Here is a 14,433-nt window from a genome sequence, read left to right as displayed (position 1 = left end):
CTGCCTAAGCTTGGATTAGAATCAGTTCCACTCTTCATTCTGTCTTGCAACGTGCTAAATGGTATTTTAAATTGATCTGCTGCCTTTCTGATCGATAATCCTCCTGTTATAGCTGATTTTGCATTCTTTAAGTCCTCTGCAGTCCATTTAGCTTTATCTGTTTTTCTTATGTATTTTCTGGGCATCTGAAACATAAAATAAAAATATGGGTACTACTGGGGGAATGCCGGTCAGACGAAAAGGTGACTGCCATTACCCCGAGCATGGTGACCACCATTACCCCAACAACGTGTTTTTATTCAAAGGCTAAAAAACTAAATATCAGTGCTTAGAACTATAATGAAACTCTACGTAATACAACAATAAGGCTTACCTTGTTATTGCGTGATCAGTCTCTTTCCATGAAAATTAAACAATAAGAGTTGGTAGCGGTTTGAACTATAAACTTTCTTATAAGACGAAACGTCAAAACAGTCTTTCTAACACAACGGACACAAGGCGACTGGCAAGATGGCGAGCATTTCAGTAGTAGTTCCAAAAACTGTCGTGAGGTGGCAGCACTAATCAGTTCGAAGCAACGAACTATACTACTGGAACGCGCACTGCCCATAAGCAGCATGTTGTGTTTTCCGGTCGCACACAGCTGTGCGTTACTGGTGTATCCATGGATTTGCAGGCGCTTAAAGTGGGCAAGAACTCACCAAGTTCTGTACTCCATGCCAATGATGCTGATCTTAGAACACATTAACTTTTTATTGATTTTAAATCTAAGGGTAAATTAAGTAGATCAAGTGATGATGTACGGTATTGAAAATTGTAAAATATTATTATTTACTCTAGTTATCTCAAACAAATGCGACCACTTCTAAATTGACAGGAAGCCACGAGTTACTTTGAATTAAAAACTGTGACTAAACTATTTTTTTTAAATAATATCTCATCACATCGAAAAAACAAAAACTTTTGACATTAAAAAAGAAACCAACTTAGAAATAAGGCAAAAATATTGGTCAAAATAATTTTATTTTCTAACACGTAGATTAAGTGTGTCATGTTTGTAAATTTTTTGTAGTTTATTTTGAAATAAAATACTGTCAATAAAAAGTTGTTTTTTTTTTCATCTGGGTAATATTTTAATGCCTGTAATATTTGTTTCCGACTTTGTAAGAAAAATAAAAGTCAAAATCTCAGTTATTTTGATATTGCACAAAAATCAGTTTTTTTAACAGAAAATAAAAATCCACGGTAAAAAGCAGCTACTAACATTTGTAATAATAAATAAATTGTAGTATCTAACAATTGTATTAAGTCTACAAGGCGTTTTAAAGTGATATTAGATCATTACTATAATGCCTGCCATATGGGCGGAGTTAGTTCTTGCCCATTTCCAGCGCCTGCAGACTCGGAACGCAGCCCAGGATTTCGGCTCGGTTTCTCCGGCCCAGAGCGCGTTCCATTATTATAATTCGTTGGTTCGAAGCTGCGTTGTACACTTGACGAGAAATCAAAGTCACCGCCATTACCCGCTGACCGTCATTACCCCACTCTCCCCTATATATACTACATTAATGTATAATATCTGATGAACCACTATTATCAAAATATATCATAAATCTATAATATAATATATAATTTTGTGCTTACTATCTATAAGCAATTTAAACCGTTTACGTTGTGAATGTTGGCAGCCTCCTTAGCAACGGAGAACAATGTAATGTAAACAAACTGTGATTGGTATTATCATTCATCATGGATATCATCTGTTCCGTGTTAACAACAACTAAAACTTAAAAGTGGACTGATGTGGAGTTGTATTTGTTAGTGTTTTCACATAAAAATGTATTAAATAAAATCGTGTTTGAATTGTGAGTTTCTAAAATTTATCTTGTGCAGTATTATATTTGATAAAAACAAAATAGTTTTGCTCTTTCAATTTTCAAGGTGTGAGTTAGTTTTGTAAGTGGACTAGGATATAGGAACTCTTTTTAAGTTACAATAATCTGTGCAATATATTTTGTTTTGAAACGTTCACGCAGTTTATCCGTCAATTTAAAGAACTAATTTAAAGAACTAGAAGACATGGCTAGCATAAATTTGAATAGAATATTATCCATCACACCTGAGTCAATGTCTGAACAGGAGAAAGAAGAACTTTATTTTGATGTTGTAAATTTTGAAACAAGTCAAAATGTTTCAAATGAACAATTAAAACTTATGTTCCGTGTGGTTCAGGAGATTTTGAAATTTAAAGGAGAACAGGTAAGCAACCTAGCTATTTTATTATAGTCTATAAGTTTTACCCAAGAAAAACTTCATTTAAAACATTTTATATATATTTTTTTGAGAGACTTCTATAAGTTTTTGATAATTTCTATAAGTGGCCTACATTCGTTATTAGGTTGTTTTTATCGAACAATTTGATATAATATCCAACTTTGATAAGCTATGTAAAATTCATATACAATAAGAGTTTTAATAAATTGTTGTAACATAAAGCATCTTGTACACTATAATTTTAAAAATATAAATTTAACACTAACATTACAAATCAACTAAACCAACTATGGTCTAGACTTAGATATCAAAGAAACGTTACAATATAATTTATAACTTTCCTAGCTTGATATCAATGAGTAACCGCTTTTGTGAGATGAGGAAAGAATTCTCCTCATGGGTTACCAGGAGCCCATTCCATATGTTGAAGTCTCAAACAAATCTTTTCACTTGTGAGAAATATCTCACATATTTTCCACTTATTCATCACCATTTTCAAAGTCTCAAAATATTACTTACTTCTTGCTGTTTATTGTTTACATTACAATTACTATAACTGATAAGTTGAAATCATATGCTAAGTTAAATAAATTGTATTATCGAATTATTCCTTCAGATAAAAACATCGAACCATTCAATAAAAACAACTGAAGAACAAGTGTAGGTCACTAGGCCTATTAAAGTTGACCCTTTTTTTATATTTATAAGATGAAAGATGCAGTAGCCTATATTAAGTGGCCACCAACACAATTGAATCATCGATAGCCTATTCATGATCATCTAAAAATACTGAAAACAAAATGTCCAACCAAATTACGTAATAGATAGGCCTATTTCAAATAACAATATATATATATATATATATATATATATATATATATATATATATATATATATTTATATAATGTTACAAACAAAACAATAACATTTACTTATATTTTACTATTTTCAGGGATAAACGTGTCTGACTCCCTTTAAAACAAAGACACGTGTGTCTTTCTACTTGATGCCATTAGTCAAATACCATACACAATTTTACTTTGAATTAGACCTGTCTAATTTTGAGCAATAATGGGGCAGAGTAGGAAAAGCAGACCCAGTTTTTATATCACTTATCATAATCATCAATACTTTATAAATTGAATAACAGAACTATAATCGATATCAACGTATCTAAAATAGTAAATTAAAGTCACATGTTTCAAATTTATAAAAATAGTTTAAACAATTATGTAATGTCATAAATAATAAAGGAACCTTAATCATTATTCAAAAGAAAAAAATTAAGCCAGGCTATAGTAAAAATGTCTGTTTACTGGAATAATACTGTAAGGAAAATCTAACAACAAAACAAACTTCTTGAAACCGAGAAAGACAGGTTAAATAATTTTTTTAGTGTCATTTTTTGTAGTATCATAAAGTTAGCCTAACTAACTTTGTTTATTTAAAAGAAGTTACTATAGAACACATTGTATTTAGAATGAGAGAATATGTGTACAGTTAGTGCAGATAATTTAGTTATTGTTCAAAATAATTGCTATTGGCTGATTATATCGATGGGTTATAATAATTAATTTGTTTGATAATTTCTATACAAAAACCCCAATAATGTTGAACTGAATTATGTTTTAGGCTTTTAAAATCGTAATATAGCTAAGCTATATTTTTATATGTAAAAAAGAAATGTGTATGTTTCAGATTACATAAAATACACTTTATTTAAACTATATATGAGCAGCGTAGTACTTACGATTAGTTACAGATTAGCCAATCTGAAATGTTATTTCTGCAGGTACTGATGCCGTCAAAACTAAATTCAATAAGTAAAAAGTCATAGTTTGTTTGATTCCAACTAAAATAGTACACAAGTTTTAATATATTCATAATACCAAATTTAGAATGTTCAAAAGTCTTCTTGAGTGCGTTTTTTGATATGTCATGTTTGTTTGGACTTTTCTTGCAGCAACACTATTTGATTTTCACCTTTCATTCTAGTTTTCATCTCCTCTCTACAAATGACACTTCGGATTTAAAGAAGCCAGGTCATTATTTTGTAACCATTTTAAACATTGTTCAATGTTTAAAAATACATTTTGAGCCATTGTTCTTGCCGGTGTCACTAGCCTACTCACTACATAAATGAAATAAAAACAGCTGACAATGATTAATTATGAATATCAATAGGTCAAGTGTTTTATTTTATACTATTGATATTTATAATAGATAATCATGATTCAATTCTGTTGCTGGCTGCTTATTATACTGCAACCGAAACATGTCAAAAAGAAAATTGAAGTTGTGCTATATCAAGCTTGAATCTTTACATGTCGCCAAATACCATAGGCCATGGATATGGGTCTACTAACACAATATAATTTATAAAACTGTTTCAAATAATAATAGAGCTAATTAATATATAAAAAAGACCCCATAGACTTTGCCAGTCGAAATAAATTTTCTTGAGACTTATGTAAGTAAAACTAATTCTAGTAAAACAGTATAGCTAAATTTTAAATACATTTTGTAACATTGCACAGTAAAAAAATGTAACAAATGAAATAAAAACAAATCATCAGATTCGTTAACATAATACTATATTTTAGCACAACTTAGCCTACATTGTTCTAGCCGTGAGGCAATTATGGTGGTCCTTGCTGCTTATCACTCGTGCCATTTTTTGATAGGCTGCAGTGTAATTTAAGCTACCTCTACCACAATTTATTCATTCATGTTTATAATTATCTAAATCACCAAAAAGAAAATAACCGAATCGTAATAGGTATTTCAAATTACAGTATAGTTCGGTTTATATTCTAAAAAAGGAACAATTTTATGATGAATAAAAAACTATTTAGGCTATTTGTATTTATCAAAACAGAAATAAAGGATTAGAGTATGAAAAGCAGACCTGTTTTTTTAAATTGATGTATTAATACTGAACAATATTGTATAATTTATTACATCATTGATTTCATCCATTGATGTAATTAACCGATACTGATTTAGTAGCTTAAGTTATATGTACCCTTGTAAACAAGTTTTAAAATCATAAAAATTATCTATTTGACAAGTGACTTCATTGAAAAAAAATATTGTTAACCGAAACAGCATTGAAAGATGAAAAACTGGGTTTTTCTTGCTGTCAGTTTTTGTTTTGTTGTTATGATATAAAATAACATATTATCTCTCTCAGGAGAATATCATCTCAGGAGGATTAATTTATCTTTTTAATTTCAATGTCCTATTATTATACAATATAGTTGGAAGAAACATTAGCATTTTTTTATACCCATGGTTGAAATTACACCGAGGTTTATACAGATATTTAGATACATTGTTTAATAGAGTAATTGCGGCATGTGCAATAGTGCATGCTGCTTGATATGGCTAATCAGATTCATTAGCCGTAAGTACTACTGAAAAAGTTACACTCTCTTGGAGTCATTGACAAGGAACTTGACTGGTTTAAGAGCTACTTGAGCAACAGGGAACAAGTAGTAGAACTTACTTACTTGGAGAAAAACACTGTGACGAAAGTAAAATCCAAGCCAATACCAGTAAGCAGAGGAGTACCTCAAGGCTCCGTGCTTGGACCCGTCTTGTACATTCTCCTAACAAATGACTTCCCAAATTATCTCCAAAACCACTGTGAAATTGTAATGTATGCTGACGACACAGCTTTGATTTTAGCAAATAAGAACAAATCTCAGCTAGATATAGACTCTTTTGTTGCATACAATGTGGCTAAGCAATACTGCCACCTCAATGATTTAGTCTTAAATGACTCAAAGACCCAACAGCTAGTCTTTACACCTAACCCAAACCAATATGACGGGCTCCCAGAAATAACTACAATTAAATCAGGAAAGTACCTTGGTCTAACTGTTGATCAAAACCTCTCATGGGAACCTCACATCAATCAACTCTGCCACAAACTTAATAGTAGCCTGTATGCAGTGAGAAGAATAAAACAAATCAGTAGCCCTCAAGTAGCTTTGACAGCATACCTTTCCCTATTTGAATGTCATCTCAGATATGGACTGATAGCCTGGGGAGGTACGACAATTGGAAATCTTAAAAGGGTGCTCGTTATACAAAAAAGGGCTGTCAGGACTCTAAGTGGATTAGGACCAATGGACTCATGCCGAGCAGCTTTCAGACATCTAGGAATACTGACGATCATAGGACTCTATATCCTAGAGACGATCTTATTTGCCACAAAAACAGGGCACGCAAGAACTGGCGACATCCACCCCTACAACACCAGACATAGAAACAACTTCCTCCTTGACCCTCATCATCTGACTCTGTTCGAGAAAAAACCATCGTATAAAGGAGCCATGTTCTTTAACAATCTACCTGACTACCTAAGAAAGCTTCCAGAGAAGAACTTCAAGGCCTCCTTAAGAAGCTGGCTGCTGGAGCATCCATACTACAGTGTCCAGGAGTACCTTCAGTGGAGGACAAGCGCTTTGTAATTTACATACACTGACTCATACACTGATTGTGACATAAACACTGACCTTTGTTCTATTCTCTAAAAATATGTTCAATAAAGATATATTCTATTCTATTCTATTCTATATTCTAGTATAGACCAGCAGTGAAGGGGTTAATAATGTCTGCTGGTTAAATGTTACCTTTCAAGTATTATTAGTTAGATATTTCATGATTTCTATATTTATATTGAAAATTACCTTTCCATGTCAACAGCTTCATTTTATTTACTCTAAAAACAATGTAACAAATAAATGATGTAATGGTAAATTAATAACATTTATAACCCTTTCTTTCCACACTTTGGTAAAAGTGTACTTATAACATCAACTAGAGGGAGGTTGGATAAGACGGTAGTAAAACAGTTTTTATTAATTTTCAGTTTTTCATTCAGTTAATTTTTGTTATGAGTACATAATGGAGTGTTCCAAAATCAAGTAATATTGATGCATTAATAAGGACAAATTTTCATAAAATATATATTAATCGATGCTTAAAATTATTCCATGGGGTGGGTTATGAAAAGTGATGAAGTTAATCAAACAGTAAACTTAATAATAATTAGTAATCTTTTATCATTTTAGTTTGATTTTGTGGGTGTTATGCTGTAATTAATAAGTCTAAATATAAAAAGTACGTTTTTGTTTGACTTGTATGTTTAGGTTGACTCACTTGTAAGTGAAATAGAAAATCTGGCTGCTCGACAAGGAGAAGAGGAGGCACGTCGCCACCAGTCTCTTCTAGACGAAATTCAGTTACTGCAAGGACAGCTATCGCAAACACGGAAATTTGACACTTTTTCAGGCAAGTTATATTCCTTAATAGAGCCAGTTTGTCTTGGAGTTATGTAAGTACTTTTATATTCTCATGAAAGAAGTCTCTTAAAGAGTTAAAAGAAGTAATACAATCTTGGTGTTCTTCTCATTTGTCTTACATTGGCTATATTTGTAAAACTTTTAGAAGTTACTAGGAATGAGTTACAAAGTATGAAATTATAAAACTAAACCTATGTACATTAGTTAAAAAGTATCCTGTATATTAATTTCTCAAAACAAACAAGAAAATTTAATTTTGAAACATTTGAAATCTGAAACATAATCACAACCTGTTTCTATTTAATTTAAATTTTCAACAGTAAAGCCACTTTTTCAATTTAAGATTATATTTATATAACAATGAACAATATTAAATAAAAATCATTCAAGTAAATAAATACAAAATGATAAAATGAAGTAAAGTAATAATAATGACCAACTCTATAATTAAAAAAGTAATTATATGAGCTTAGGTGATTCAGTTTGGGTTTTTTTATTAGAAAGACTATCAGTAAACTAATTATTTTGGTATCTCATCTGGTATGTAATCTAAACTTTGATGTAAAGAGTTCATTTTGAGCTCCTTCGTCATCGACTTTTATTTGGATCTCATCATACAAACATGACTCCAGATTCAGTCAAGTCTGTGACAGTATCAGATTTCAGACGCTGTACTAAGAGGAAGTTGAACTGGAAGCTAAACTCAACATTCACATTGGTTCAACACATCCACCATAGCTACGTTATATGTGTAAAACACTAGGTTGGTCCACTGTGATTAGAGATAGTGTCTAAAACATCGTAGTGCACTCAATTGTGCTCCTGATGAGACAATGAAAACACCTGTTCACTTAGATTATACTATATTTTGTAGTATGGTTGTTTCTGATTTCGAAACATTGTAAAGGGTTAATTTTTAGTACTTCTTCAACGTCGTCTTTTCTTGGATCTGTTCAGATGAACATGACTCCCCTAAATCCATGAGTCAAGTCTTTGACAACGTCAGATTTCAGATGCTGCACTAAGAGGAAAGTGAATTGGAGCTAAACTTAACATTCACAGAAGACTTTGATGTTAATTATTGATAATCATGTATAAAAAAGCAACATTTGTAACGACTCTTTCAATTTCTGTAGTTGCAGACCAAATTCATCCTCAAGTTCCTTTAAAGGGACATCATGATAATGCTAGCCATCCTGACATTTTTATCTGTTAAAAGTCTTCCTTTTTATACCATCTTGTCACTCCATAAAACCCATGTTTGGAGATCAGATAACGAAGACAACATTTGTCTTATCAGGGAAAAGTGAAGGGTTTTTAGAGCGTGTGTGGATGATTGATTTATCTGGTTGATGAAGTAAAGAAGTAGTAAGAAGGCCTAGTAGTTTATTGGCAAAGTGTATGTGGTTAATATTAAGCAGTATTGACAGATTGATGTCAATAAATAATATTTTAAAGTTAACTCCACCAATAAATCATGAATAGGCAATAATTTATGTAAAATATCAAGTTTAGAAAAGTAGTGTTACAAATGTATGTGTCCGCATAATTTTGTGATTCTATAAGATTTTAGAGATTTAATGTATAAAAATGTATACTTATTTCAATTCTTATGTTTTAGGAAGTAATCTGGATGAAATTCACCAAGAGTTAGTAAAAGCAGAACTGAAAATTGAGCAACTAATGACAGAACTACAGACAGCAGAGAGGGAATTGTTGAATGAAAAGAGAGAAGTTGAAAAGGTGTGAAGAATTTAGTTTCTTTCAATACAAGAAATATTGTTCGCATACAGTAATATATAATATTGTTCAGGACGTTGGTTTGATAATGTGCATGTGTTTGTAAATAAAGATCATAACAAACTCTTAGAAGACTATAAGTTGAATATTAATCTTGTAGAGAACTGACTTACCGCCAACAACTCGATTCTATGTAGTGATAAGACAACTACGTAATATTTAGCCTCTGAGAAAATCCTAATAGGACACAAAAAGAAGATATATTTCCAAAGTTTTTAGGTTTGGCTTTTGATCCTAATTTAAATTGGTATCAGCAAATTGTAGGGGTTAAAAGTAAACTAAGTACAAGTGTCTTTGCAATTAAATGTGTATGTGGTAAACTTGAGGAGAAAGCTCTTATACAATCTTATTTCGGGCTTTTTACTGTCTTTTAACTTATGGTTTGTTTGTTTTGGGCTCTTCTCCTTACGCAAATGAAGTATTCATCATCCAAAAAAAAGCTGTCAGAATATTGGCAGGAGTCAATAATTTTAATAGTTGCAGAGAACTTTTCAAAAGTTTTAAAATTTTGACATAATTCTCTTTATATATACAACAATGCCTACTTTACCTCCGAGCTAATTTAGATAAAGTATACCAGAGGAAAAATGTTCACAATTATTATGAAACAAGAAGTTGTAAAAATATCAACCTACCTCAAACTAGACTAGCTAAAATCGACAAAAGCCCAATGATGATGGCTATTAGACTACACAATAAGTTACCATTAGATATAAGGATTCTAAGTGATATGGAATTTAAAGCTAGACTAAATTATTTTCCTTGTAAAAGATCATTCTATTCAGTGGAAGAGTACATCTCAACAGTCTGGACGAAGCAAGACTTTTAGAATGTTCTTTGTTTTACAAAAGTTGTAACATTGTATTGACGTGCCAATGTATTTGTATGGAATATTTTCTGGCAGAATAAAATTCTTATTCTTTCAGAATAGTTTTACAGTGGCTGTTAAAAATTAATCCATAATCATTTTAAATTATTGTTTGGTTTTGTTTCACATTATATCTTGTCTAAAACATTGTAATCTTGATTTTAGTTTGCGAATCAAGTAGTGGTCCTGGAGCGAGAGAAGGGGGAGTTGCGGGGAGAATTGGCAGCCCTGCAGAGGGAGAGTATAGAGCAGCAGGAGACTAGGCTACAAGCTGAGTCTCCCCGTACCGCATCTCTCAAACAACGCAACCTTGTCGATACAGTGCGACACAAGAACAAACATATCACTCAGCTTCTGATGGACATTGAGGTAGGTAGTGCAATGCATGTTCAGTTGCATGTATTTTTTTAAAGTTTTTAGTCTTAGCCTACCTTTACTAAACATTGTATAAAAAATGAATCGCAAAATGTTACTAAGCGACAATCTCAATAACTACTGGTTAATTCGGCTAATTTTTTTTGTAATATTTGTTGAAACCCGAGTATGGCTTCTATAAAGAAAAAATTAGAAAGTGACCTAGAATAATTTGGATTCTTAAAAAATTATAGTATTTATTTTTCACAATCCAAATTTAACTGGCACTAAGCAGCTGTTGACACTTTCTGCTGAATTCGACAAATTAGCTGAATCATCTGTTTACATTTGAATGTTATATGATATTAATTGTACAGTGCTTGATCAGTAATGAAATGAAATGAAATGAAAAATTCTTTATTTTTACAGGCAAAGCTAGGGCCGCATGGCCCTTTTCTTACACTTAACCTGTTGCAATGTAAAATTTAAAACATTAAATAAATATTACCTAAGAATAAAACAAAACATAATAAAGATAATAAAATAAAGAAATAATTACATTTACACAAAAGTAGTGAAATTAATGTAATATTTTAACGTGTAATAATTAAAATTTAAACACGTTAATAAATTAAACCATCTCTACTATTCTTAAAACATAATATAAATTTATATTTTTAATATACAAATAAATTAAATTATTTATTGCTAAATGAACTTTTTCAACACACAATCTCACATTCATCCCTCTGCCAGTGTCACGCCCACAGCATCTCAGACCGGAACTGCCCCGGCTAACCGTTCAAGATACATATCTTTCAGTTTCGCCACAAACCGGGAACTGCTATCGATGGAAGTAATTGTTTGGGGAAGGGCATTCCACAACCTACAAGCCATTACATGGAATGACTTATCAAACACTGCAGTCCTGTTCTGAGGCATTCTCAAAATGTATGAGCCGAGAGCGAGTGCTTCTTACACCTACATGAGACACAGATTTAAAATATTCAGAAAAATATCTTGGAAAACCAAATTTCAATATTGAATGAACTAGTTTTAAAATTTGATGGATCTTTGATCTTTTAATTTTAGAATATTTGACTGAATATAGTACGGTGTGATGTGCTGCTCCCGTCTCACATCGTAAACGTAACGTATACAGTAGTTTTGAGTTCTTTTGCAGCTTCTCACTCAGCACTATGGTCATATCATTGATCACTGGAGTTACAGTAATTGAAATGTGGAAGTACGACGAGTGATTTAGTCAAGAGCAGCTTGATATGTTCTGGTAAAAATCGTTGTAAACGTTTCAGTGAGTGAATAGATGCGAAAACACCGTTTACAAATCTCCGCAACAGCGTCAATCCAAGTCAAAGTCGAGTTTATAGCAAACCAAGATCCTTCACCTTGTCCGTAGTATGGCAGGGTGTTACCATTTACAGTTAACGTTTCAATAGTATTGAAGTTTATTGAGTTTCGTAAACGAGAGTGACAAATAATGATTGGTTTCGTTTTTGCATGGTTTAGTCTCAGGCCATGATTTTGGACCACATAACGATATTTGTAATGTCACTATTGATTTTGGTGATACATTCATTAATGGAGTCAATTTTAAAGTGTGAATAGATTTGCAGGTCATCAGCATACATGTGATATGAGCTATGTTTAAGTACAGAATGAATGTCGTTCACGTACAGTACAAATAATAAAGGACCAGGAATCGATCCCTGTGGCACCTCCACAAGTAACCATTTTCCAGTCCGAAGTCATGTCATCCACTTTTACACACTGCCGTCTCCCTGACAGATAAGATCTCAGCCAAGTTAATACATGGAGTAGAAAACCCTATTAGCCTTAGTTTAGCTAGCAATACTTTATGGTTTTACGCTGTCGAAAGCTTTTGAGAAATCGCGAAAAGAGTGAGAATTGTGCCCTGTCTGTGATCCATAGCAAGCCTAATGTCATCCGTCACTTTTAAAAGTGCAGTTTCTGTACTGTGGTTGGTCCGAAAACCAGATTGATAGTCATTAAATATGTTGTTGTAAGATAAATATTCAGTGAATTGGCAGTGCACACAATTCTCTCTAGGCCTTTAGATAATGCAGGAAGAATATTTATCGGCCTATAATCTGAACATGACGCTGGTGCTGAAATCTTATTAAGAGGACGGACAAAAGCAGACTTCCATTGTGATGGGAAAATTACCACTCCTAAGAGACGTGTTGAAAATAAATGTGACTATTGGAAGGACAGCAAATAGAATATTCTTTATGAGGCGTATTGGGATGCCATCGTACCCAACAGCATTACTGCGAATACGGCGTATAGCTTTTCAACACGTCACCTTGTATCACTGGTTTAAAAGTAAACTCAGGATAACCACAACTACGGCGAGGTAGGTTTTGAAGATGTTTTTAAGTAGTCCTCCACTTTTTCCTGACTGAAACTTTGACTACAAGATGTAAAAAATTGGTTCAACTCATTCAGAGGTATAAGAAACTGGCTGTGAAATACGTTGTTTTCCTATTTCAAGGCTTTTAACCTTACGCCATAAGTCGCTTGACGACTGTTTCCTATTCTCAAAAAGACCTCGAGTATATCTCTGCCTGGAATTACGCAGAAGTTGTTTAACCCTGTTTCGAATTAAACGGTACTGATCCATAAGTATCTGGTCATTAGAGCGCCTCGCTCTTCGATATAAGCTATCGCGATGGGCCATCAGGCTAAGAATATCCTTTCTCATCCATGGCACTGGGTGCCTCTTATTTATTCGTTTTGGTCACATAAGGAGCATGTTTATCATAAACAGATAAAAATTTGTTTATTAAAAACCATCCACCATGTCATCAACAGAGTCAAGATTCTCTAGGTTATGCCATGGGAGCAATAAATATCGGACATAAATTCAGCCTCATTCATGTTTTTAAAGTCTCTATACTTGATAAACCTAGTTTTAATCTTAGGTATATTTACTTACTGAATAAATGCAATAGATTAGGTCATGTTTTGATATGGCAGGGACTGGAAGCTGCGCATGAAGGACGATATCTTGTGGTTCCGAAACCACCATGAGGTCAAGAAGTGTGTCAGACTCGGCAGTGTGATGAGTTGGCTCCCAGTGGGCAGTATTGTAAGATTACACGAGTCAAACATGGAAGTCAGCTGTCTGTAGTTATAGTGTTGATTATTTTTCATCAAATCAGTGTTGAAATCGCCCATGATCAATATTCGACTATATCTGTGCATGTGGTGCAAGAGAGCATTTTCAAAATCTGTCATATGTCCAACTCTGGGTGGGCGATAACACACTCCCAGTAGTAGTACATCTGAACCAGACAAACCAATTTCAATAAACATAAATTCTCTGGCCCAGCCGAGTACTCAGAAGGCGAAAAAAGAAGCGGTTTTTAAAATTTAAGCCCTCCCTAATATACACTGCAACACCTCCGCCATTTTTTCCTGTTCTATCGTTCCGTTGCAAAACATAACCAGGAAGGAAAACTTCGCTTGACTGAATACTCGGCTTAAGCCAGGATTCCGAAATTCCAATTAAATCAAACTTGTTTGAAGGCCAAAAATTTCTCTAAGCTCATAAACATGCCCCCTCAGCGATTGCGCATTGATATGAGCGGCTTTTAAATGTCTAGGTTAGGGAGATAAGGAAAGAGAGATGACATCAAGCTGTGGATGGTGGCGAGGAGGAGTTGGTGAAGGCGGGGAGGCGACCGGCGTGGCGAGGACTGTGTGGACCCACTATCCGGGTCCACAATCAACGGCGCCGTGACACGCCCGCTCCGGACCGCAGCCGCGACACTAACTGACTCA

General features: G+C 33.3%; 1 protein-coding gene across 1 annotated transcript in view; it reads left to right on the top strand.

Moving 5' to 3' along the window:
- Positions 1-1,744: 1,744 nt before the first annotated feature.
- LOC124363357 (centrosomal protein of 290 kDa-like) overlaps positions 1,745-14,433 on the top strand; it is an 81,426-nt gene continuing 68,737 nt past the window's right edge. Inside the window, exons 1-4 of the mRNA XM_046818605.1 lie at positions 1,745-2,259; positions 7,434-7,575; positions 9,208-9,329; positions 10,420-10,623. Coding sequence (XP_046674561.1) covers positions 2,080-2,259; positions 7,434-7,575; positions 9,208-9,329; positions 10,420-10,623 — 648 coding nt within the window. The 5' untranslated portion in view covers positions 1,745-2,079. The remainder of the gene's footprint in view (positions 2,260-7,433; positions 7,576-9,207; positions 9,330-10,419; positions 10,624-14,433) is intronic.

This window comes from Homalodisca vitripennis, chromosome 5 (assembly GCF_021130785.1).
Source record: "Homalodisca vitripennis isolate AUS2020 chromosome 5, UT_GWSS_2.1, whole genome shotgun sequence".
Taxonomy (NCBI): Eukaryota; Metazoa; Arthropoda; class Insecta; order Hemiptera; family Cicadellidae; genus Homalodisca; species Homalodisca vitripennis.
The sequence above is the reverse complement of the archived record's forward strand: the minus strand, read 5'-3'. Positions and strand labels throughout refer to the sequence as shown.